The 23,424-nt window shown below is 43.2% G+C and overlaps 1 protein-coding gene across 1 annotated transcript in view; it reads left to right on the plus strand.

Annotated features, from left to right (window-relative positions):
• The first annotated feature begins 6,369 nt into the window (after window positions 1-6,369).
• frem3 (Fras1 related extracellular matrix 3) overlaps window positions 6,370-23,424 on the plus strand; it is a 31,934-nt gene continuing 14,879 nt past the window's right edge. Inside the window, exons 1-2 of the mRNA XM_030423161.1 lie at window positions 6,370-11,572; window positions 12,257-12,346. Coding sequence (XP_030279021.1) covers window positions 6,544-11,572; window positions 12,257-12,346 — 5,119 coding nt within the window. The 5' untranslated portion in view covers window positions 6,370-6,543. The remainder of the gene's footprint in view (window positions 11,573-12,256; window positions 12,347-23,424) is intronic.

Consider the following 23,424-nt stretch of genomic DNA (forward strand, 5'->3'; position numbering starts at 1 on the left):
TCTGCTCCCCTGCTGACTTTTACCAACTGTTCCTTTAGATCACCCCCGACACGTTTTACTCAAAGTGCAAACATGAGTTCCAGGTGCAAACACATTTAGTTCAAAGTGACAGTGTTAAAAGAGAGGAATCCCCTGACACTGTGCTGCCCACATTCATGGGTCAGTAGCTGGCTTTCTGATTTTGGAACCGGTGTTGTCTAATAGTGGATGTGTAGTAAGGTCATTGTAGGTGCTAATTAAACTTTCCAAAGCGACATGAATGGAGGGTGAATCATAGTTTTATGATGCTGTTTGTCGAACATTCAGCTCAGCTCTTTCACTGCTATTTCACACACAATAAAGCACAATTGACTGTTATGTGGCATTCGAGCTCATCAGTGAAGGACTTGCCTATATATATATGGATCTAGATTCCTGTTTAATTTCACGAGCCGTATAATATTTTTATAATTTCCATCTACAGTGGTGTGTTGCCCAGTGTTTGGTCCTGATCCAGCTACTATATCCAGCCTGTTTCCATGGGCTTCCGCTCTCCTTTAAAGACAAGTGATAGCGCCGGCCTATATCAATCTGCCCACAGGATGCTTTAATCCTCCATTAAGCGGATGAAATGTTGCACTGAGCCTGCGGTGCGGCAGTGACGGCAGGAGCGGATCTAAAATTTGTGCGCTCGCCCCTCAAACCTGACCGCAGTCATGGAGACCCTGTACCAAATCATCCAGTGCAGCGGAACACAAACCTCTTCCTCCTCGGAACTGGATCCAAATGTCTCTGGTCTCAGTATCCTCTATTTATACGCTGTGTATATTTACAACAGGCCGGATGATTAGGATGCTAGCGCGTAGTGAGGAGAATGCAGGGGGGCAATCTTCTCCGGCTATTCTAAGGAGACAAGGAGTTGATCAGGGGTGAGACATCGCCCTGATGTCAGAGCTTGTTTTCAAAAAGAATCTGTCAGAGCTACTTTGGTGAGCTACTTCACACATTCTGCACTTGATCCTTTAAAATATTTTCCCTTATAACCTTAATATGATGAGGTGAGTGACATCAGTGAGGTTGAGATCTCTATTGAACAGGAGCCAGCGAGAGGAAACATATGGAGGGAGACAAGCAGCAAGCATATGTCACACATGCAGTCAACGCATCACATCAATAAAAGATGGTATCGGTCTGCAGTAAGAAATTTAGAGGTTCAAGATTCAATATTTCTTATATTTCATTAAATGTCTTTGATGCATGTAGTGGGAAAGTTTCAAAATTCAGTAGAAGTCACATCCGTGTAGAAAACTGGCTGTTGATTTACATTGCGACGATATGTAAAATTGGCTTACTTGTTCATTTCTGTTGTCACCAACCTGACATAAGTGACAGTTTTGTAATTAATTAAATATTAAAGCATCAAACATGCATCTTAGACAAATGAGATGTTTGAAATATCGTGAATCCATATTATAATTGGTTCTATTACATAGTTCATTTTTTGCCCAAACTACTTTTTCTATATACATCACATTGAAGAGGATGAGATTAATCTCCTGTAATGAAACACAAAGTGCAAATATATACTATTGACTGTAGATCTGACCTCCACAGAAGATGATCACCTGCAGACAAAATCAGATTTTGTCGATATATATAAAAGTGTAAAGACCTCGTTTTTGCATGAAAAGTGATGAGACTCATTTGCGTCTGCATTGTGGTTAACAAAAATCCCATTATTTTCACCCACAAAGTCATATAGGCACTTCTTGAACTGCATGTGGACACAGTTATGTGTCTGTTCTGATGCTGCAGACCTTTACCTGTAGTTGACCTTCTGCACCGACTCTCGGCACACACACACACACACACACACACACACACACAAACACACACACACGCTGACAGTGATACATATCTACCAGTGTCCTGCACAGCTGGATCGAGCGTCATGGGCTGTATGAATGATTGAGATGCTCTCGAGTGATAAGCGTTATGGACACGCTCAGAATGTGAAGAATGATCACTGGAGCGTTTGCCTTTGTGAAGGGAAAACATCCATAAAAGCTTCTGTCAGTGTGCTGAGACGTTGAATGTTGTCATGATTTAAGTTTATTCACTTATTAAATATTTGAAACAATTACACCAAAGACATATATTAGTGTCATATATGTTTACTTTGAGTATTTATGTTAGACATCTTGCAACTTTCAAATGAGTCATATTTACGATCCATGATGATGAGTCAGTTAGAGGGTTTGGGTTGATGAACCACTGATAAACCAAAATATACAAAATACATTTGTTGGCCTGGTGATAAAGTGTTTATCCTGTAAAGAAGTTGTGCATTGACGTATCATCTTTTAAGATACAATGATAAACTTTTTCTAGCTAACAGATGCCAATTACATATTTATAACCTGTGATCCATGATAACAAATGAGGATGGATGATTGCTGTGAGGCTAAAACCAACTTTCTTTGGTTTGTTTCGTGTTAGCCTGTATTAAATTTTTGTTTCTGCGGATAAAAGATAAAACAGACTCTTGCTAGCGTTCCTGTGAGGTTGCACTTATAGGCACTGCAGTCCTTTGAGCTAAATGCTAACATCATCAGCATGCTAACATGCTCACAATGAAAATGCTACCATGCTGATGTTTAGCATGTATGTTCCACCATGGTGCTAGCATTCCAAACATTTGATAATTGGCACTACAGTTGAAGGGTTATGGGCGTAAACCTATAAAATCCCTAAAAACAGGCCACATTTTGGCCTGATTGTGGCGTCAAAAAGCATTAAACCAACAAAAAACGTTGTCTTCTAAGTTGATAGGGCTAACTATCCTGAAAAAAACAGCATAGACCGTGCTGGTCTGTACAGTTTTTTTTCAGCAGGGTAGCTAGTAAACTCAAGCAAAGAAGGAGCAACATTATCTTTGGAGTTGTGTTTGTGTCTGCTTGATGAATGTAAGTCCAATATTCATCCTATTTTAACCATTTTTGGTCTGTAGTTTTACTTCCTGATGGAAATATATGGCTCTTTAGCTGTTGTGATTGATGCTACACTATGTTCTCCAGCTATTGCTATTTCTGTTTCCTTTTTTTTTAGAGCTTTGCTGAAACAATGAAACAATGAAGTTGCAGCAGAACAGCTGAACAATGAGATGATACCTGTCAGGCCGTGGGGAGCTGTAGGCCATAGGGATAATTATCTGTATGTTCTTCGTTACAAGCGAATTGTCAAATTCATTTGATATAGTGCTATTTTAGGAATATTGCCGCTTTAAGGAAAGTTATCACAAATCATAGGGGCACATGAATGTCTGTACCAATTTCATGGCAATCTATCCAGTTGTTTTTCAGGTACAGTATATCAGTCTGGACTAAAGAAGGACTGACAGACCAACAATGCCAACCTTAGAGCACAGCTGAAAAGACTACCAACCACAGTACTGATGTATGAAAAACATGATGCTGAATGAATGAATTGATGACTGTATTATCAAACAAAGAAAAAGAGAACACAGTCTCCTAAAAAGCCTAACAAAAAAGATGACAATCCGGATCTGAATGAGGCTTCAACTTGATGGACGTAACAACTGCACCGAGAGCTAAGAAGGAAAATCCTGGCCTCTCCCTGAGTGGCTGTTAGGGATACAGGAATGGGATCTACTTGGCTTTTGTTTTCCATCTATCATAAGGTCATTACTGCCTGCTGTCATCGTTAGCTGCCCCCTGGATGAAGAGTTTATGCTGGGCAGAAGGGCCTGGCCTTGACCCAGCCTCTCTCTCTGTTTACCTTAGATGCTCATTAAAGGCATGTCTACTTTTGATATCTAAATCGGACAAATCCAGACTAATGGCTTGATGAATGCCTTTCTTCTGCTCGAGAAAAGACACATTTAGCAGCTGTTTTCCTTTTCCTTATCAACCGATCACCTAAAGCTGGAGGGATCATTTAATTTCTTTTAAAGGTTCAGGGAATCAAAAGAGAGAGATTTTAAAGTCATGGTCCAGATCTGTCGTTTTAGTTCCACAGGTCTTGATATTTAGCCGTGCACTTCTTCGCCATGGGAGCAATGTGAGCGAAATCCAGGAGTAACAGAGTATAAAAAGCTTGGTGTGTTTGTTTCTATAGTTACACTCCACGGTGTGTGTGTCCCCTTTTTATTCTTGGCCTGTCAAGTGAGGAGGGCAAGATTTATTTAGGGGATGCAATGAAAAGTGTGATACAGAATGCCTGGATGCATATGGCATCTCTGCTATTTGGCCCACACTTAGAGGAGGAAGGTTGCTGAGTGGTTCACAGTGTTGTCCTAAAAGCATTATCGTGTCCGATAAACAGGGGAACTTTTACAGAATCGTAATTTGAATTTGTAATAGCTACGGTATCAAATCAGACTTAAATATTAATCGCCTCTTTCAAATGTTGAATCCTGCAACTGATTTTAAAGCTTGCGATCTTTTGCTCATATAGATTAAGTCATCATAAGCCCTTGTTAACGTGATCAATTAACAGTTGCGTTCATGTATTTGAAAAATGTAACCGGACGTAAGATTTGTCCAGCTTCGCCGTGACAAATCACCGCTGACATCAGTGGTAATCAAACTTTCAAAGGTTTTTAAAAATGCCAGCCATTGCGATTGAAAGAACTGTGTGAAAATGTTCGAGCAATGCGCACGGATCACTTCATCAAGTGTCAGGCCCGACTCAAAAAGATGATCCATAAAAGGCGACTCGGTATTTTTATCTTAACATGACCTTGTGCACCATACTGAGTACACATTCTCACATTCTCACCGCATCCAGTGTGACTGCTTGATTTCTCCACGCTGTGCTTTGTCAGTATCCCTGCCGAAACAGCCTGTTTGATGTATTTTCTTCATACATTTGTATAAATAATTTGAATTATGACACTAGAGCAATGTTTTATATTTTAAACATTTTCTTGGGATACAAAAGATTGTTTCTGCCCTCGTGAAATATATTTAATTAGGCCCTATCAGAAAAGAGGAGGAGTTTTCAAAGATTGTATAATGCGAGGTACAGAACAGTACTTTTTACTTCACCACATTTATTTGATAACTTTAAAATTACTTCTGATACTTTAGTACATTTAATATCAGCTACCTTAAGACGTTCACTCTATTTCTATGGACAACTTTCACTTTTAATAGAGCAATATTTTAACACTATCTTTTCCTCAAGTTTGACATTTGGGTGCCGACTCCTGTCCCAAAACTCACTTGAGAGGATCCGAGTGGTATTTTGAGCCTTGTCGTGTTTTCTCTGCATGTGTGAGAGCAAACAGCGTCTATACACCTGTCCTGCCAGCTGATGTCAGGTTATTGTCGCTCAGTGTGGGACCAATAGCCATTCCGGTGCCGAGGTGTCTCACTAACACAACCTCAGAGGAGCTTCAGAGGATCATTTCACACGGGTCATGTATAGTCCGATTGTGCTCCATTTTTTGGTTTGTTGAAGCCTGAGTAGGAACTCAAATCCTTGCGGAATTATTTGTATTTGACCTAGATTAGTCGTACTAGACAAACAGGGAAATGGCATCTACATTAATTAAACTGCATTGTGCGTGTCACCCTTCAACTGAGGGTTTTAAGAGGTCTGGGTGTCCACTGCAGAACTATTCCCCTCAACCTGCGCCAGGATGCCAAATTTGGCCTTGAAATGGAGACTTTGATGATCCTGTTATTAGTGATTGCTCACTTCATTCACATAGTTCTTATCCTGAGACTGTTTCACCCGGCCTCTAAAGCGGGGTGTTAAATCACACAGGTCAGTGATGATACATCAGAGCATATTTAGCTGACTTCATAGTGACATTTAAAGCAATTGCACAAACACTTCATATGAGCAATGTCTTCATCATGCACAAACAATTACTGTTTATTGCTTTATTCAACTTCAGTGCATGGCATTTACCCCTCAGTGCACTGGTGCCGTACGCTCTGTACAAATAAATTCTTGTGTGCACAGTAATTACAACAAGTGAATCGGGAAGATATAAAGGAATGATCAATTGACATATCATTTTGATATTTATTTAAAAATGAATTGTTATATCTTAAATGTGCAATAAATACATTTTCAATTGTGTTAATTGTTAAACAAAATAGAGACAGTAAAACAAATTTGATCATACATATTCCACTGAATTAGTTTAAGTAAGCTTTTGCACTTTTTCTCAGTGAGAGGAGGGGAGAGGGGTGGGTGTTGGCTGAGGGAGCTCTCTCACAGTCTCGTCCAATGGTCTATCTTAAATTAGCCATGGGGGCAGGAGGCTCCCTCCCTGTGCTGACAGAAGGAGGGGCCTGCGCCTGTCACTGTCTACTGTTTCATTATTACCTGCACAGTCCCGCAGCATTCACCACACTTGTGTCTCTGTGTGGCCACACAGAAACAGAGAGAGACACAGAGGACACACTCCAAGGCCCAATTCATCAGAGAGACTTTTCTTTTTTTATGCCTTTTCCCCACGTGGGACAAGAATCTGCTGCCTGCTACTGCTGATTTGTAAAATATATTGCAAGGCAACTAGCAGCAGATATGGCTGCTTGTCTGCACAATTCCCCACTTTCACAAAAGTGGGCACTTTTGAGATGCCTGCTTGTGACATTTGCTGTCAGCTTATCTTTAACCTCAGTAGATGCAGAGCCGTTTGACCCAGCTCACCTTTATCACCACAGATCTGGACCTAATGAAGACAACATCATCATTGCTAACAATGGGATCAGGGTGCCTTTTGGCAGGTCTGTGTTTCTGGACCCTCTGAATGACTTGGTAACAGACGTGCAGCCTGGTGACCGCTGCCACATTACAGTTTTGGACAATGACCCACTGGCCCAGAAACCTGGGATGCTGACCCCAAAAAAGTTCCCCTGTTCGTTCGGACCAGATGAGGTGAAATACACTCATTTTGGATCTCGGAGCCCCAGCAAGGATCGCGTGAAGCTGCAGCTTCGTTACGACTCCCAGACGGACACGGTTATCATCCCTTTCATGCTGGAAGTTGAGGTGGTTTTCCAGCAGCTTGAGATCCTCACTAGGAATATGCCTCTTAATGTTGAGAAGCTCAGTGGTGACAGCAACCCTATTGACAAAAAGGCTCTGGAGTTTTCCTTTGAGGACGAGGTCACACAGTGTAAGATCACCACTCTGGTCGGCGAAGGAGGTCTTCCCAGGTATGGCACAATTTTGAATAACCCGTCAAATGGCCTCATGGTTGACTGTGATGAGTTTGTGAAACAGGGCATTCGCTACAAGCACACAGCTAAAACCAATTCACCAAACAGAGACTATATTCCAATGATGGTAGAGCTGCAGGATAATGAAGGCAACACCATAATGCAAGAGTATTTCCAAATGATGGTTAGAATCAGGGAGGGTGCAGAGAACACCGCTCCTAAACCCAGCTTTGTAGCCATGATGATGATGGAAGTTGATCAGTTTGTGATGACAGCTATTACAAGCGACATGCTGGCTGCTGAAGACGTTGAATCAGATCCAGATGATTTAATCTTCAACATTACTTCACCACTGAGCCCTGAGCAGGGCTATATCATAAGCACTGATGATCAGAATCTGCCAATCACCTCTTTCTATCAGCGAGACATCAAAGATCTTAAAATAGCATATAAGCCACCCTCAGAGGACTCAGAAGTAGAGAGGATTTTCCAGCTAGAGTTTGAAATTGTAGACACTGATGGCGCTGTATCGGATACGTTTGCTTTTATGATTGTGGTGAAGCCTATGAATACCTTGGCTCCTGTGGCGACCAAAAATACAGGGCAGCTATTGTTTGAAGGGCAGTCCCGAGCTCTCTCCAGCTCCCAGAATTTAGAGATTAGTGATGAGGACAACCTGGAAGATGTGAAAATAACTGTTGTTGATGGCTTGAAGCACGGAGACCTGACCGTGCTCGGCGCGCGCAGGAAGTTCTTTACACCTGCCGATCTAGACGCGGGGATTGTGGTGTACCAGCACGATGGCAGCGATACCTACAGCGACAACATTATTTTTAGAATGACTGATGGCACTAATGAAGTGGAGTTTTTGTTCCCCATCACTATTGCTCCCACTGATGATGAGCCGCCTATTATAAATGCAAACACCGGCCTGGTGCTCTTCAAGAATGAAGTCATGCAGATATCGCCCTTCATCCTGAGCGCCACAGATATTGATTCAGAGGATTCCACCATTAAGTTTATCTTGGAGCCGCCTTACTCCAACGTAGGGGAGCTCCTGCTAAGGCAAGTGGAGCCTCCGTCTGACCCGTCTCTCTGGAAGTTCAGCGAGACAGATGAGATGTTTGAACAGGTGGTGACTGAATGGTTTCAGCAGGATATTCTTGATGGAAAGCTGTTCTATCGTCACATCGGACCTCATAGCACCACCACAGTCATTGATCACTTTGTGTTCCGGGTCCAAGATGATAATGACCCCCCTAATCAATCAGGTGAACACATGTTTACCATCAAAATCCATCCTGTCGACGACATTGCCCCAGAGCTTTTTCCAGGCACCACCCTTCACATGACAGTCCAGGAGTACGAGCTGACACACTTCAAGAAGAAGTTCTTGTGTTATAGTGATCTTGATTCAGATGACAGGGACCTTAAGTACACCATCGTTAGGACCCCAACTGACACTGATGAGAACAATCCCGGCCCCTTAGGTGATATTGTCCTGACTGACAGCCCTGACACTGTAATAACAGAGTTCACACAGGCCCAGGTTAATCACCACAAAGTAGCTTACAAGCCTCCAGACCAGGAGCTGGGCATCACTCCAAAAGTGGCTCAGTTCACATTCATTGTGGAAGACACTGCTGGTAACACAGCAGAAGGACTATTCACCATTTTCCTCCAGCCAGTTGATAACAAACCCCCACTTATCACCAACACAGGCTTCACTGTTATGGAGAGAAGCACATATGTCATCACTAAGAAAGAGCTGCATGCCACAGACACAGATACGGATGATGAAAATATTGTCTTCACCGTGACCCAGATTCCTGTGTATGGGCAGCTGCAGTACTTTGGGATTGAAATGTCAAACAGCGAAACGTTCTCACTTGAAGACATCGCAAGTGAACGCCTAACTTACACCCATGGTGGAGAGGAATCCCTCAGTGATGTCATCAAGCTCGATGTCAGCGACGGTTTTCATGAGGTTCCCATTATCATTAAGATCACCATCGAGCCAGTTGATGACGAGTCCCCCACGATTATGCTCCCAGAAGGTCTGCTCGGAGCCTCCATCGATGTACTGGAGAACGGAGCAACAGAGATTACAAGTAATGTCATTCAGGGCCGTGATGAGGACACAGATGACCTCGTGCTCACTTTCACTGTTGAAGAGCCTCCAAGGCTGGGTGAAATCCTGGTTAATGGCGCTTCTGCTGAGAGATTCACCCAGGAAGACATCATTAACGGTGCAGTGGTGTACGTTCACACATCTGGTGAAATCGGGCCACTCAAAGAACACGACTCCTTCAATCTTACTCTGTCTGATTTGTCAGAGCAGTGGGTTGTTGGCGGCAACAAGGTCCAAGGTGTGACCGTTTATGTCACCATCCTTCCTGTTGACAGCATCCCACCTATTGTCAGTGTTGTAGAGCAATTTGTTGTAGTGGAAGGAGAGAAGAATGTCATTACTCTGGACCACATCCAAGCCGAGGACATTGACACTGACAATGATGATATCCTGTGCACCATCATCGTCCAACCAACATCTGGTTATGTTGAGAACATCTCACCAGCCGCAGGCTCTGAGAAATCCAGAGCTGGGACGGCCATCACTGCCTTCAGCATTAAAGATGTTGCCCTCGGCCATATTTACTACGTCCAAAGTATCCACAAAGGGGTTGAACCTGTGGAAGATCGTTTCACCTTCCGCTGCTCAGATGGTATTAACTTCTCTGAACGCCACTTCTTCCCCATAGTCATCATTCCAGCCAATGACGAGAAGCCTGAGATTTTCATCCGTGAGTTCATAGTGATGGAGGGCATGAGTCTGGTCATTGACACACCAATTCTGAATGCGGCTGATGCTGACATCCCCGGGGATGAGCTGCACTTTGAGATCATCAAAAACCCCAAGCATGGTTCGATAGTTCAGCAGCTCAGCACTGGCACCATCTCAGTGGAAAAATTCAACTTGGAACAGATCAAAGAGGCATCCAACATTGTCTATGAACATGATGACTCAGAGACCAAAGAGGACAGCTTTGAAATTAGGCTCTCAGATGGCAAACATAAAGTGGAAAAAACAGTTCTTATCATGGTTATTTCCGTAGACGACGAGACGCCCAGGATGGCTATAAACGACGGCCTTGATGTTGAGATTGGCGAGACAAAAGTCATCAGTAACAGGGTTTTGAAGGCCACAGATCTTGACTCTGAAGACAAAGAGCTCACATATGTTGTGCGTTACGGCCCAGGCCAAGGATACCTCCAGCGTATCGGCAAGTTTGGTGAAGTTGGAGGTAACATTACCCTCGGGATGAACTTCACACAGGACGAAATCGACAAACAGCTTATCCAGTACGTACACACAGGCCAGGAGGGAATCCGTGACCTGCTGAAGTTTGATGTCACAGATGGCATCAATCCCCTTATTGACCGTTACTTTTACATCAACATCGGAAGCATTGACATGGTCTTTCCAGATGTTATCAACAAAGGTGTGACTCTAAAAGAAGGAGGGAAAGTAACCCTTACCACCGACCTCCTCAGCACCACTGACATTAACAGTCCTGATGAATATCTCAGCTTTAGCATCACAAGAGCGCCTAGCAGAGGACACTTAGAGAGCACCGACCACCCAGGTGTTCCCATTTCCACCTTCACCCAACTGCAGCTCGCTGGAAACAAGGTCTACTACATCCACACCTCCGACGATGAGATGAAAATGGACAGCTTTGAGTTTGAGGTGACAGACGGTTACAATCCTGTCTTCCGTACCTTCAGAGTGTCCATCACTGATGTAGATAATAAGAAACCTGTCTTGACTATAAGCAAATTGGTTGTGGAGGAGGGAGAAACCAAGCTTATCACCCCATTTGAGTTGACAGCTGAGGATAGAGACACCCCAGACAACCTATTGCGATTCATCGTCACCCAGGTGCCAGTGCACGGGCAGCTGCTCTTCAACAACACCAAACCAATTGCCACCTTTTCCAAGCAGGACCTAAACGAAAACCTTATCAGCTACAGGCACGATGGCACAGAGACCAACGAGGACAGCTTCTCCTTCACTGTCACAGACGGCACTCATACTGATTTTTATGTATTCCCTGACACTGTGTACGAGACACGCAAGCCACAGATGATGACCATCCACATCAACACTGTGGACAACGGTGTGCCCCAGATTGTGGTTAACAAAGCTGCTGCCTCGCTGAAGCTCCTCCAAACAGGCCACCTGGGATTCCTGTTCACCAGCAAGGCCCTTCGATCAGAGGACCGCGACAGTAACCAAAGAGTCCTGAAATACACGGTGTCTGAGGCGCCCCTGCATGGCTTCATCATCAACACCGCCCTCGGCAACGACAGCATCAAGACCTTCACACAAGGTAGGCTAAAGTCCCGCCATTTGATCTTTTAACATTTAAGCTAACGCTGTTAACAGTGGATTAAATGACCATGTGTTCTATGAAAGAGATCAATTACAATTTGACACTGCAGCTACTCTTTAACTCTGTCATTTCAACAAAACATTTGAGCATTATTCACATGTGTTTTGGTTTAATGGCTTGCAAATTTAGTATTTTTGGCTCAGTCTAACCTTCTCACTCGATTCCCAGCAGTAGCAGGAAGCTGTTTTCAGCAAAAAAAAACTATAATAGTGCCACTGTACACTGCCTGCACAGCATTAAACAGCGGAAAGACAAAGTTAGCAACTAATAAGATAATCATTTACTGTGTAATGATACATAGAGCTAATAAAACAATTTACAAATTACTAATATGAATGCAACTAACGATAATAATCACAATAATACCCGCAGCTTATATTTCTGTAATCGATATTTCTGATAAAACAAAGTCAATTTATTAGAAATATCTATTACGGAAATATGATTTTACTATATAATAGTATCCTGAATGCCTCAACACATCTGTCACCCGTGGTCCATATCACTTTAATTGCAGCCAAAGGGATGTAACAAAAACCTTGTAAAAGCGGCTGTCGTCGTCACAGTCATCTTAACATTTTCAGCTAACACTCAATCTCTCTATATTTGTCATACCAACAGCTGATATCGATGACATGAAGATCTGTTACGTGCTGCTGGATAAGAGCAACGCCACGAGTGATATCTTCTACTTCACAATCGAAGACAACGGTAGGAATCTTTAAATATGTCATACTTGTGTGCACTGACACCAAACCAAACTGTGGCCCATGGCTTTGGAATCATTTGCCCGAAGGCTCTTCGCTGGCTTGATCTGTCTTTTAATGGCTTCTTAAAATGAAAACCTCCTGTGCTCTGTCAATCTCCCAAATGTTTGCATCACAAAGACTTAAGGCAGTTGGCCATGACTGACACCCAGTAGAGAGCCACAGTCTCTTTGTGCCCGACTGGAAAGGGTACCAGGTTTAAAGAACATGGGTCAAAGGGGACTCAAGCCAAACACTGACTGTGGGTCGGTAAAAGTGACAGGCGGGGCTACCTCACGCTCTAAACTTTATTGTTAGAGAACAATAGGATCCTTTCCCTTCAGGGCGTTTTCAAATGTCTCCTTTCATCCTGTGCTTGAAGTATTTAGCTAGAGTATTGAGCAATGGAAATGGTCACTGCCTGCAAGTGAGCGAATAGGTCATATCAGTCTGTCTATTTCCTGTATATTATATTTCCTTATAGTCCCCCTGTCATATGAGCCTCGCTTGTAGAATATTATTAATATCTACATGTATCTGTGAACATGTTTCTTCTCCTGTTCATCCTAAAGAATTCTCTTAAATGAACCACACATGCATGGCACAGACATGACGATGCACTGCATGGGCTTGTCACCTCTAACAATTAGTAGATTTCCGTGAACGACGTAGTAAATATAGAAAATGCAAAGCAATAAGTGCAACAGGTGGCATTTGGCTATTTCAGTATCAGCTATAAAACACAAAACAAGATTTGGAAACGCGATCAATGCAGCAGGGAAAGTTGAATCTATAATTACTCTGGATTGAGGGCCATGTTGGTGATAATGCCACACAATCGCCATCAGGGCCATTGAGAAGGCAGGACTGGGAGGATGTGTCTTTCTGTCAAATTACTGTCTTTTTGTCAGCAAAGTGAAGCCTCTTATTAGCGTCAACTGGCTCCCAGTAATTAACTTTTTCCCCAGACTGTTACGGAAGTAGGTTATAATTAACTTGAATGAGCAACAGTAGCTCTGACGGTGACTTGTTTAATCTATACAGTTCAGTAGTGTTATTATTTCTTTACCTTACATTTGCAACCTATACATCTGCATGAAGCAACGCTGGTTAGCATTTCTGTCTTTAAATGGAGGTGTAGCCACAGGAAGAGAGCGCGAGGGCTTCAATTAGCTCAACAGTCACTTTTCATACATTGTTTAAGCTTCCAGCCGAGTCCGCTGAACCAGGTGCAGTGATGCAGGCTGGGACATAAAACAAAACCCTGTTTCTGGATGACCACGGTTCACATGTAGAGGCCACAGACTGTGCCGCTTTCAGCTCACACCATAACACACTAGTAATTAATAGCATACACATATATTATTCCACGTGAGAGATCAACTTGTTTGCATATGCCCACCTGCGCACTCGTTCGCATAGACACACACACACACACACACAGAAACAAACACACAGGCACATCCGGAAAAAGATCAAATAACAGATAAAAAGCCACTTAAGCCAAGCGGGGAATCACTAATGTGAAGTGTTGAGGAGGTGACTCCTGGGGGCAGGCGGTATTAGCCTGGACGTGCAGGGACATGCAAGTAGAGGGCATGCGGATGGTCAGCCTATCTGCTTATCAATCTAAGTAGGTGATCTCTTTGTGTGAGAAGCAAAACTCTGGGTCTTTAGAGATTTGCACTCAAGATAATCCCCAGAAACGGGGCTCTGTCAGCACACTTAGTGTGAATTAGATAAATGTTTTATTTTTCTAAGATAAAAAGAAATGCTTGCCATTAAAATGATTGCTATTTTGAAGTTTTTAATGAGAATACTGGCTAATTCTTTTGAGATGACTCTGCTGTAGTTTACAATGAGAGACCGACAGAGAAATAAACTAGTAGTGGATCCAAACAGTGACTCTCCCTGATCCTATGTGCTGTGAATCTCCCTCGGCGATGCTTTTTTTCTTGTCGTTGCTCTGGCTTGATTGTTCTGTTTTCAACTAAGGAAGTTCTTATGTTTAACACAAGCTTGAGTGTGACCTCGTTTTAGCCGCTTAAGGGTCTCAGCAGCCTGTAAATGGTACCTGCCACTACATGCTCTGATGCTTCTTCACAAATCAATAATACACACAGTCCAAATTGTTAAAACCTCAAGAGTATTATAGCAGTTTGGTATACTTTAAAGGCGTAAATGTTGCATATAACATGTATATTTTTGGAACTGTGAATATGTATCTGCAAATACATTTAGATCTTAATCAGAGGCTTTTAAGTATGTCTGAAGCAGCACTAGCATGTGTGTGGTCAGTCACAGCTGAAGTGTGTCTTAGAGGTCAGGAGTGGACACATTCAGTTTCAAGCCGAGGGTCTCAGCGTGGACCTGCCGGTCAGCGGTTAAATTCCAGACTTAGAGGAGAGAGTTGGTGTCGCTCTATCAAGTCAGGACACAACACGCAGGCGTTCAGGCTGATGACCTCTTTGCAGAAATGTGTTGAAGTTGCGTAAATCATTTACATGACAGAAGCAGAAAAAACAGTGAGCACAGCTGAGAAAGCTGCAATTGCAGAATTCAAACCACTTATATTAATTTGTAAGTTTCCTGCGTATCATGTCAACATTTCCACAATTTTTATAATATTACATTCAGATTACACATGTATAAGACGATTTTTTTATTAGAAAGAGGTGGGACAGTGGCGGCATGCCAACAAGGAAAGGTGGCTGTCCACTTACAACAGGATTTTTACTCTTTAAACATTATCTTTTCTGAACCTACCCAAGTGGTTTTTGTGCCTAAACCTACCAGACCACAGGCACAGCACTGTCACAACATAATCATTATTCGTGTTTTCATTTAGAATAACCGTTGAATTCTCACAAAACAGTTAGCAAAACAAATGTAGAGGTCTTGCCGGGGTGTGACAGTGACCTCAAACACAAACTGTAGTTCAGCTCGGGTGATTCCATCTCGCTGCCGGGAATTTCTTTTGAAAGAAAAGCAATAAACCTGCATGCAAGTGACCGGGTCAGATACTCCCTAAAGCCATTCAAAGTGTGGGGATACTGAGGCAATAAATACTTGTTTTTACAAGTGGATACACAGCTGGCATATACCCTTGTCCATCAGACCTGGGCCCGGTGAGCCACAGGCTAAGAGAAGACACCCTTACATACTGTCAGACATGTTGAGACGTCTGTAAGTTCCCATTCATTTCTCGGTCTTAATGTCAGATCTTTAGATTCTGGAGTGTATTGGTCTTCAAAAACCCTGCCTCGCCTTGCCAATCTCGGGCGCAAGATAGCCTCCGATTTCACAGCAGGACTAATCAAACTCTGCTGATAATAGGCTGAGAAGAAAAAGAGAACAGAGCCTCTGCATTCACCGAAGTTGACTCGGCATTCTGCGCTTTTTGCAATAGCAACAATATAGTCTTCCAGCAGTGGAGAGGGATCATAGACCCTAGTCGGTCGAGTGTTATGTGATCATTCAGAGCCGGGAGAGGAATGCACTTCCTTGGAGACTCCAGACTCCAGGGCCACAGACAGAGCAGGGCCTGGAAGTGAAGTGGTATCCCTAGCAGACAGGTGTGTACGTGAGAGGGAAGGCTCCGGTGGGGGATCCCCTTTCAAAGACCCCCGTCACCCCACTCTGAGCTCCCGCAAGAAATCCAACCCAATCGCAGATAGCCCGATAACCTGCAGGCTTCCATTGCGAAAGGAGCCCGGGGCACTTCCCCAGAGGGTGCAATGATATCAAGAACAGGAAAATGAACGCAAAGGAGATAGAAAGTTTGTATATACTTGGCTGTACAATAGTTCGACTTCTGGGGATTTTCCTTAGCACAGTGGGTGCACTCTGGTGTACAGTGGGGCTGCGTGCTGACTGACATGGCCATGTTACACCCTGACTTCCTAACTGTGTTTTTGGATCCTACATGTCACCCGTGTCAACAGTCACCAGGAGATTTACTGGCTAGTGGTGCCACAGTCGGGGCCCCCTGTGACGGAGCTGAGGCCTCTCAGTCCCCCTCCGTCACACCCCACCCTGTTCTCACCCTTCCTTTTTCCTCCCCCTCCTCCAAGACTCCTTCATGGTGTGTTCATCTTTTTACCTCTTCTCCATTTCTTCTCCTTTTCTTTCCTTGCAGGGTTCCCCCCCATATCCCTTTCAGTGAACCATGTGTTCACCTAGTTCTCCGTCTTTCTTTCTCTTTTTGTCCTTTTTCTTCAGCTTTGATTTATTGTGGTCAGACGGCTGCAGGGGTGGGGAGTTATGATGTATGGCTACAGCAGTTATTCTTATCTGCTCTCATATGGCAAAGCTGTTGCTGCCCCTAGCCAAGCTGTCATTGAGTTACTTGCTTTCCCCATCCTTTTCTTTTTGGTCAAGCTAGCAGCGTGGCCTGGGGGACGGCGATGTTGTTGGTTCAGATTCTATGTCAAATTGCCTGAAACATCTCTGCAACTCTTGAAATGTCCCCCTCACAGTGAATTGTAATATCTTTGGTCATCAACATTTTCCTTTAGTCACATTGCCATAATTTAACTTACCTCAACTTTCAGTCACCAATACTTTGGTTTATTAGCCTGACAAAGGCAGACCAATACACAGAACCAACTTCTCTTGAGCTTGTCGGTTAATTTCTGATTTCTAAGGGGCATTATCAAAACCAATTGTACAAAATGCCTCTTGGATCCATCTGCAATCAATCAGAGTAACTAAATGTGTGATGTAGCACTCAAAGTCAACCTGACAGCAGAACATGAACAGCTCAAAGCGGTGGTGTTCACGTCCTGGTTATTTGTTTGTTGGCTATTGGTGTTTTTATGATGTTGACAAATTTAACATTAGGCTTCAGCATGGTACAAACTCAAATTAGGGCTTGCAGATCTAATATGGACTGCTAAGGTAAAGTAAGCGAATGTTTACTCACCACTACCCTGATTCATACAAATTCACACTCAAACCCTATTGGCTCACAGACTGTTGTGTCAGACCACAGACAGTGCCCTTTAATAGATAAATAGTTTCGATTGGCCCATCAAAGCCAGGACGGAGGAAAGTCTCAAAGTTCTTCTTCTCTGTCAGCACCGGAGAAAGGTCTGACTGCCCCAATTCTTATTTTGGTATCTGGGATAAACACTCTTTAAACCAATCACAATCATTTTGGGCTCACTAAAGTAGTGATAAATAGTGCTGGGGGAACATGATTTACATGCTGGTACACAAGCCCGGTCAATTATATGGCTAAATCGCTGGAAAAGAAAAGTAAACAGCAGCTAGGTTACAAAGGTTTGCACCATTAGCGACCAGGTAAGTGTTTGAGTAACTTGCCAGTTTCAGCACGTAGGTTGCCAGCATGGAGGTTGTTGCAGTGCCATGCAGATAGCAGAAAGAAGAGGGGAATACTGCCTCAAATAGACTCCCATGACAGGATTTATAGCAACAGTCCAGTACCGTAGCTTCTGAGGAGGCTAAACATCTGAGCGTGGTGCTGTGACACATTATTGGATAATAATCTGTGGCTTCTTTTGGTTATCTCTCCTTGTCATGCATCCCTATTTTTCATTCTACACATAGTACTTTGACGAAAGGGAGAGATTCCACACATCACATTTGCTATGTTTTGAGATTAATCCAAAGTGTCGCAAGCATCTGTGTCACTATGCCAAACGGTACAAGCAGGGGTCAAAGAGGATGTGGCTGTCAAATCGTGATTTACAACATCCGGCAGCAATCGAGCCACCGTGATGTGTCGATTTACAGCACATGCTGCCGCCGTCCGGAAGGAATGATAAGAGATATTAATATATATAATCATGCAGCATTCCTGACACAGATACTTTGGAGCATGGAGAGGAAGTCAGAGCTTCCACTATTTGAAAAATCTCCTTCCATACCTAAGATGTTAAATTGATGTTAAATTTCAGCTTTATTCTTGCACTTCACTACAATTTAGGGGCAAATATTGTACCTCTTACTCCACTACTTTTATTTGATGATTTTAGTCACTAATGGTTAAAGTACCATATTTTTCTAATTCAGTTATTTTGATTGGCAAGGAAGAAAAATGCTGAATATCAGTTCTAATGATTGACCGGGCGAAGAATTGGTCAGCCCACGGTTTACATAAATATATGTGTAATTCATTATTACTTGTACTTTGAGTAAAAGTACATTTAATATAAAGTACTTCAAGACTTTTACTCAAGCACTAGTTAGGAGGGGGACTTTGACTTTAACCAAAGACATGTTTTAACACAATGTCCATACTTTTGCTCAAGTATGACTTATGGGCACTTTTACAACACTGTTTAATAGACCATACTTAAAAACCGGTATTTGAATACCTCACATAGCTGACTGGAACCTCCCCAGTATTTATATCAGGATGATTAATGAGGAAATATAATAATGGTAATGCTTGTCACTTGATGAGGATATTTTTGGAGGTTGCTCTTCCTTGCATCATGCTGGTGAGCATCAAGCCTCACATTGACCTTCCTCTCCGATCATATCTCCCAGCTGACCCACTATCCCGCTGCATCTATGTATGGTGTTTTTGCAGGGCAGAGTTTTTTAATCAAATTCTGCACTGAAATACCTGACGCTTTGTTGCGTACCTCTATGCGACTTACCGCACTAAAATAAGCCAGGCAGCTTTTAATGAAGACCTCGAAGGCATCCAGTGGGTCTCACTCAGGTCCTAAATCAGGAAAACATTATCATACTTCTTTGATATTCCCTGCCTGCCCTTGTCAGTGAAAAGCATCAATCACGCTGGAGTTAATTTATGAAATGGCCGCTAACAGGGACATTTGGAAAACATGTGTGGCCTATAAAAGTTTTCAACCCAGCAGAAATTATGATGATTGTCAGTTTGAAAAGCTAATGGAAATGTGAGCCGAGCCAGGCGACGACTGTATGTATTGGATTTGATGGCCAGTCTAATATTGTACGCGTGTCATAAAAATCGGACCGTTAATCATGTTTAAAATCACGTCAGAGCGGCTATTTTGACTTCTGTTTCCTCGCAGGTCTTCGCTTTGAGCAAAGTCGAAGCATTTTCTCTCCGGAGTGCTCTGTGATACCCTGGGAAGTCTGGCATTTTGATTTTTTGTCGGTGTGATGAGACTCAGACTGCCAGCCCCAGCGTCAGTGTCTGACAACATCTACAATGGAAGTCAGAGAAAAAGGGAGATTCCGCTCCCTTACACTGGCGTGAACAATGTGGAGGCAGGCGGAGAGGCATGCCATGGTGGTAGATCTGGCCCACCCAGACTGTGGCCTGCTGTCCCTCTCAGTTGTCCGTCCTCTCAGCGAACAAAGCCGACACAGGGAGGAAGGGGAACGTGGAGAGAAAAGGGGGGGGAGGAGGTTCGTGGAGTACAGCTGTCACTCTGCTCCACATAATCTGGGAGTCTGGCGGGAAGGAAGGTTTCAAGGGACACAGAGAATGAGACAGACAAAGGCAAAGAGACATAGAGAGGAAGCTTTGATTTGATGCTCTTGAGCTTGATATTCCTCCGTCTGACTTTATGTTGCTTTGTCATAAGTTAACAGAGAATTAAAAGATACTTGAAAATGTCTACGAAAGGATGAGGAAGGGTGAAGAAGAGAGACATTGAGCGGAACAGACTTTTTTTTTTTTACGGTCCTGACATTAGTTATTCTGGACAAAAGTAACCACCTGTAGTGCTTGTACAGCAAAGAAACAGCACCTGTTGACCACACAGCGCAATAAACCCCATTGAGCGGTCCGGAAAATGGCAGATGTTACTTATTCACTGGTCTCCGCAATTCTGTTGGCTTCGGTGCAGTGTGGGCGTTCATTGAATGCTGAAGGTTAACTATATTTAGTGTGTTGAGGAAAAACCCCACAGATTTCTTTCTGTTGGATGCGGAAACACAAAACTTGCTGTTGCTGTGGAAACTTTCAAGATGAGGCTGCACATGACTAAATTAAAATCTTTGATTTCGAATTACAATGGATTTCAGCGGCTACTTCATGCACGTTATGATACAATTCCACAGCGAATATCTGTAGACATCGTTCACACACCAGCCATTTTCCTGTGACATCACACTCGTGGGTGGCAAGCTTAAATGCTTGGATAGCTGTACGTTGCTGTTTTCTAGGTTGCAAGACATATAACCGTTTGGAATCTGACAAATTGTTGCCAATCACCACTTCCTGATCGCTAACTGAAAATTTGGAGGGCCGTTGGGCCATATTTCAAGATAAAACAGCATATTTGATAACCCACTAGCTAACGTTAGCATTCAACTACTTCCTTTATCGTTCAGTGACATCCAAGTCTGAGATTTGTGTTGATATTTTAGAGTAAATTCACACTTTCTCATGGTCATATCACGTGACACAATAAAACAGTCATGTTAACTAAGTGGTGCTAGCATATTGCTAACTTAACTTGTTGTCTAACTGAAGCTAATAGTTTTTTATATGTTATGTTGTTTTGCCTTGAAACATGGCCTGATGTTTTCATCAGATACTGATGGATACGATGACCAGTCCTGCATTCCCATGTCATGTTACACCTGTGCCTCCGGTTAACATGCAGGTATCAGGTAGCACTTTTTCTCCAATGAGTCATTGCTAAGGTATTCTGTTTTGACCATACAGCCAGTCGATTAGCTTTCAAAGTGAATCTGGTCAGTGTTTTAAATGCTCATGAGAATATTTTCAGAAACTTTTATCGTCCTGAGAAGGGAAGCTTATTTGCGGTTTATACAGTTCATACATACAACTCCCAAACGTTGGCAAGAGAGCATGTAGTTACAGGAGTACAACACGACAAACAAGTGCTAAAGTTTTCCCCTTATCAGTACTTTTAAGCTTCTTAAAATCCCTAATTTATGGGCTCTATAGGTGTCTGTTGCATTGCACAATATAGTCAAACAGTATGTGAAATGTCCAAGGAGAGGCTGTATTCTTGTCTCATTCATAAAACCTCCATTGTTTTACTCCTTGAAGCGGTGCAGAAACCTAAAGCTGACCGATTGCTCGATGCCAAAACAGAGGCGGCTTTTTGTCTCTGCCGTGTTCATTTGATAATCCGCGATGATAGGGGCTGACTAAGCTTCTCCTCGTATCAGCCCCAAGCGGGGCCGGCTGCCAGGACACACTTTCTCTTTCCAGCACAGCAACAATCTGATAATTGAAGTTTGTCAAAGACAGACATCAGGCCTCATCTAGGAGTTGTCGTTAACAGCTCGGCCATTCATGATGTGTGGGGCAGTGCAGACTGAGCAGAAGTCGTATTGGTCGGACGTTTTATATACATTTATCTACATGATTTCTAAATGTGTCCCTCTATGCATGTAGCGTTGAAACAACTGAAGAATCTGGGGCGAGCAAAAACAGACACATGTTTCCTGTATTTTTAGCCGTGACTGTTGGAAACTTGAGCATGGTCGAGGGTACAGTAGCGGTGCCCACTGGGCGAGTTCTTCTGCTCCATGTTGCCTGTCTTTAACCAGGCTTCACGTGTCCAGCCTGCAAAATCATTTGACCCCGCTGTCGTCTTTAAGTCTATTCTGTATGGAGAAACTGGAAAGGACTTCTATGTTTACCGTCCCGTCTTCACATTTTCCAGCTTATTAACTGCTGTCGTTGCTGTCATTGTCAGCTTGTTTGCTATGATTTCCATCTGAACATGCCTTTTGCGTCTCGGTGGCTTTGGTTTGCCCCTGTTGTGACTCGGCCTGGTTTGGCTCCAGTGTTGACATGTGGGTTCGAGGAAGTGGCCCCCTTCCCGTCCTGGATACCCACACTCAACCCCCCCGGTGTTTTCATTCTCCTCAGTCATGCAGCGTAAAGACTGCCGCCTCATTCGTCCTCACTGAGGCACAACTGAGCTCAGTGCTGGTTCATTGTGCGGACGGGCAGATGCTCCCCGCCATTGTTGTCTTTACTTTTTTTTTTTTTTTCAAAACTATTTTGACAGGTATGATATTCTGCTTACTATTGTGAAAGAATGGGCCGCTGAGTCTTTCCTCTGACCCACTGATGTTCCCTCGCTCCTCTTAGTTAGGTCAGCAGGGCCGCTGTCGGTGTGACCAGCAGTGCACGACTAAAGGGAGAAAGCCCTCTCAAACTTCCCCCTGATCCAAGAAACCCACTGATCTCGACCCATTTCTCATCCAAAGTCACAGGTCACCCGGCTCATCTCACCGAAGGATAAGACATTCAAGCACTTTTTTTGTTGTTAGAAAAAAAAAACATCCAGACTGTGCGGCAGAACCTATAATCTTAAATATCTCTGAGGCAGTCAGTAACACGTCAGTGACCAAAACTGAGCTGACAGTTTAAGGGATTACATGAGTCATGAGATAGTATGGATTAAGGACAGGATTGGGTGTAAAGTTGTGGATCAGTGGCAGGTCACTCGGAGTGTTTTTACTCAGACGCGTGTTTTATGAGCACAAACTCTCTGACAGATGATAGAGAGGCATTAAAAAGCACTCATGCTACATTGTAAAAGTCCTGTTATTAAAATGAGTAAAAGGAAAAGCAGCATATCTGGGTTTTATTTATAACAAGACAAGTTGTGGCGAATTAGATAGAAAGCGGCACGAACAAGTACCTCGAATTGTGCTGTACTTGAGTAAATGTACTTTGTTTACATTCCTCCCCGGGGTAGGAGATATCTGTCCTCTGTCTGGTCACCCTTTAAAGTCACTAACAGAGCCAAAAGAAGCCTTGCTGTCCTGAAAACACTAAAAACGTCACCTTGTGTGCAAGACGGGAGAGCAGCGGAGCTTGAACGTGACGGGGTGAGGCAGATTAAAAAGAGGTCAGCTCATTAAAAATATATACACTAGGACAGAATTTTTCCGTAAACAGACCGTGTATTTCTGGGATTTTTGCCCCACTGAGGGTTTAAGAGAATGAAAGAGCTTTAAGTAGAAGTGGATGAGAAATCAGAGGAAATAAGAAGCAGCTCCTCTCGAAGGCCCAGTGAAGTGAGGTTTAGGGAAGCCCTGGGATTAAGTTATCATGTTTCCCTTCCAAAATTAAAATGCCCCTTT

The sequence above is a fragment of the Sparus aurata genome, chromosome 1, assembly GCF_900880675.1.
Source record: "Sparus aurata chromosome 1, fSpaAur1.1, whole genome shotgun sequence".
Lineage (NCBI taxonomy): Eukaryota > Metazoa > Chordata > Actinopteri > Spariformes > Sparidae > Sparus > Sparus aurata.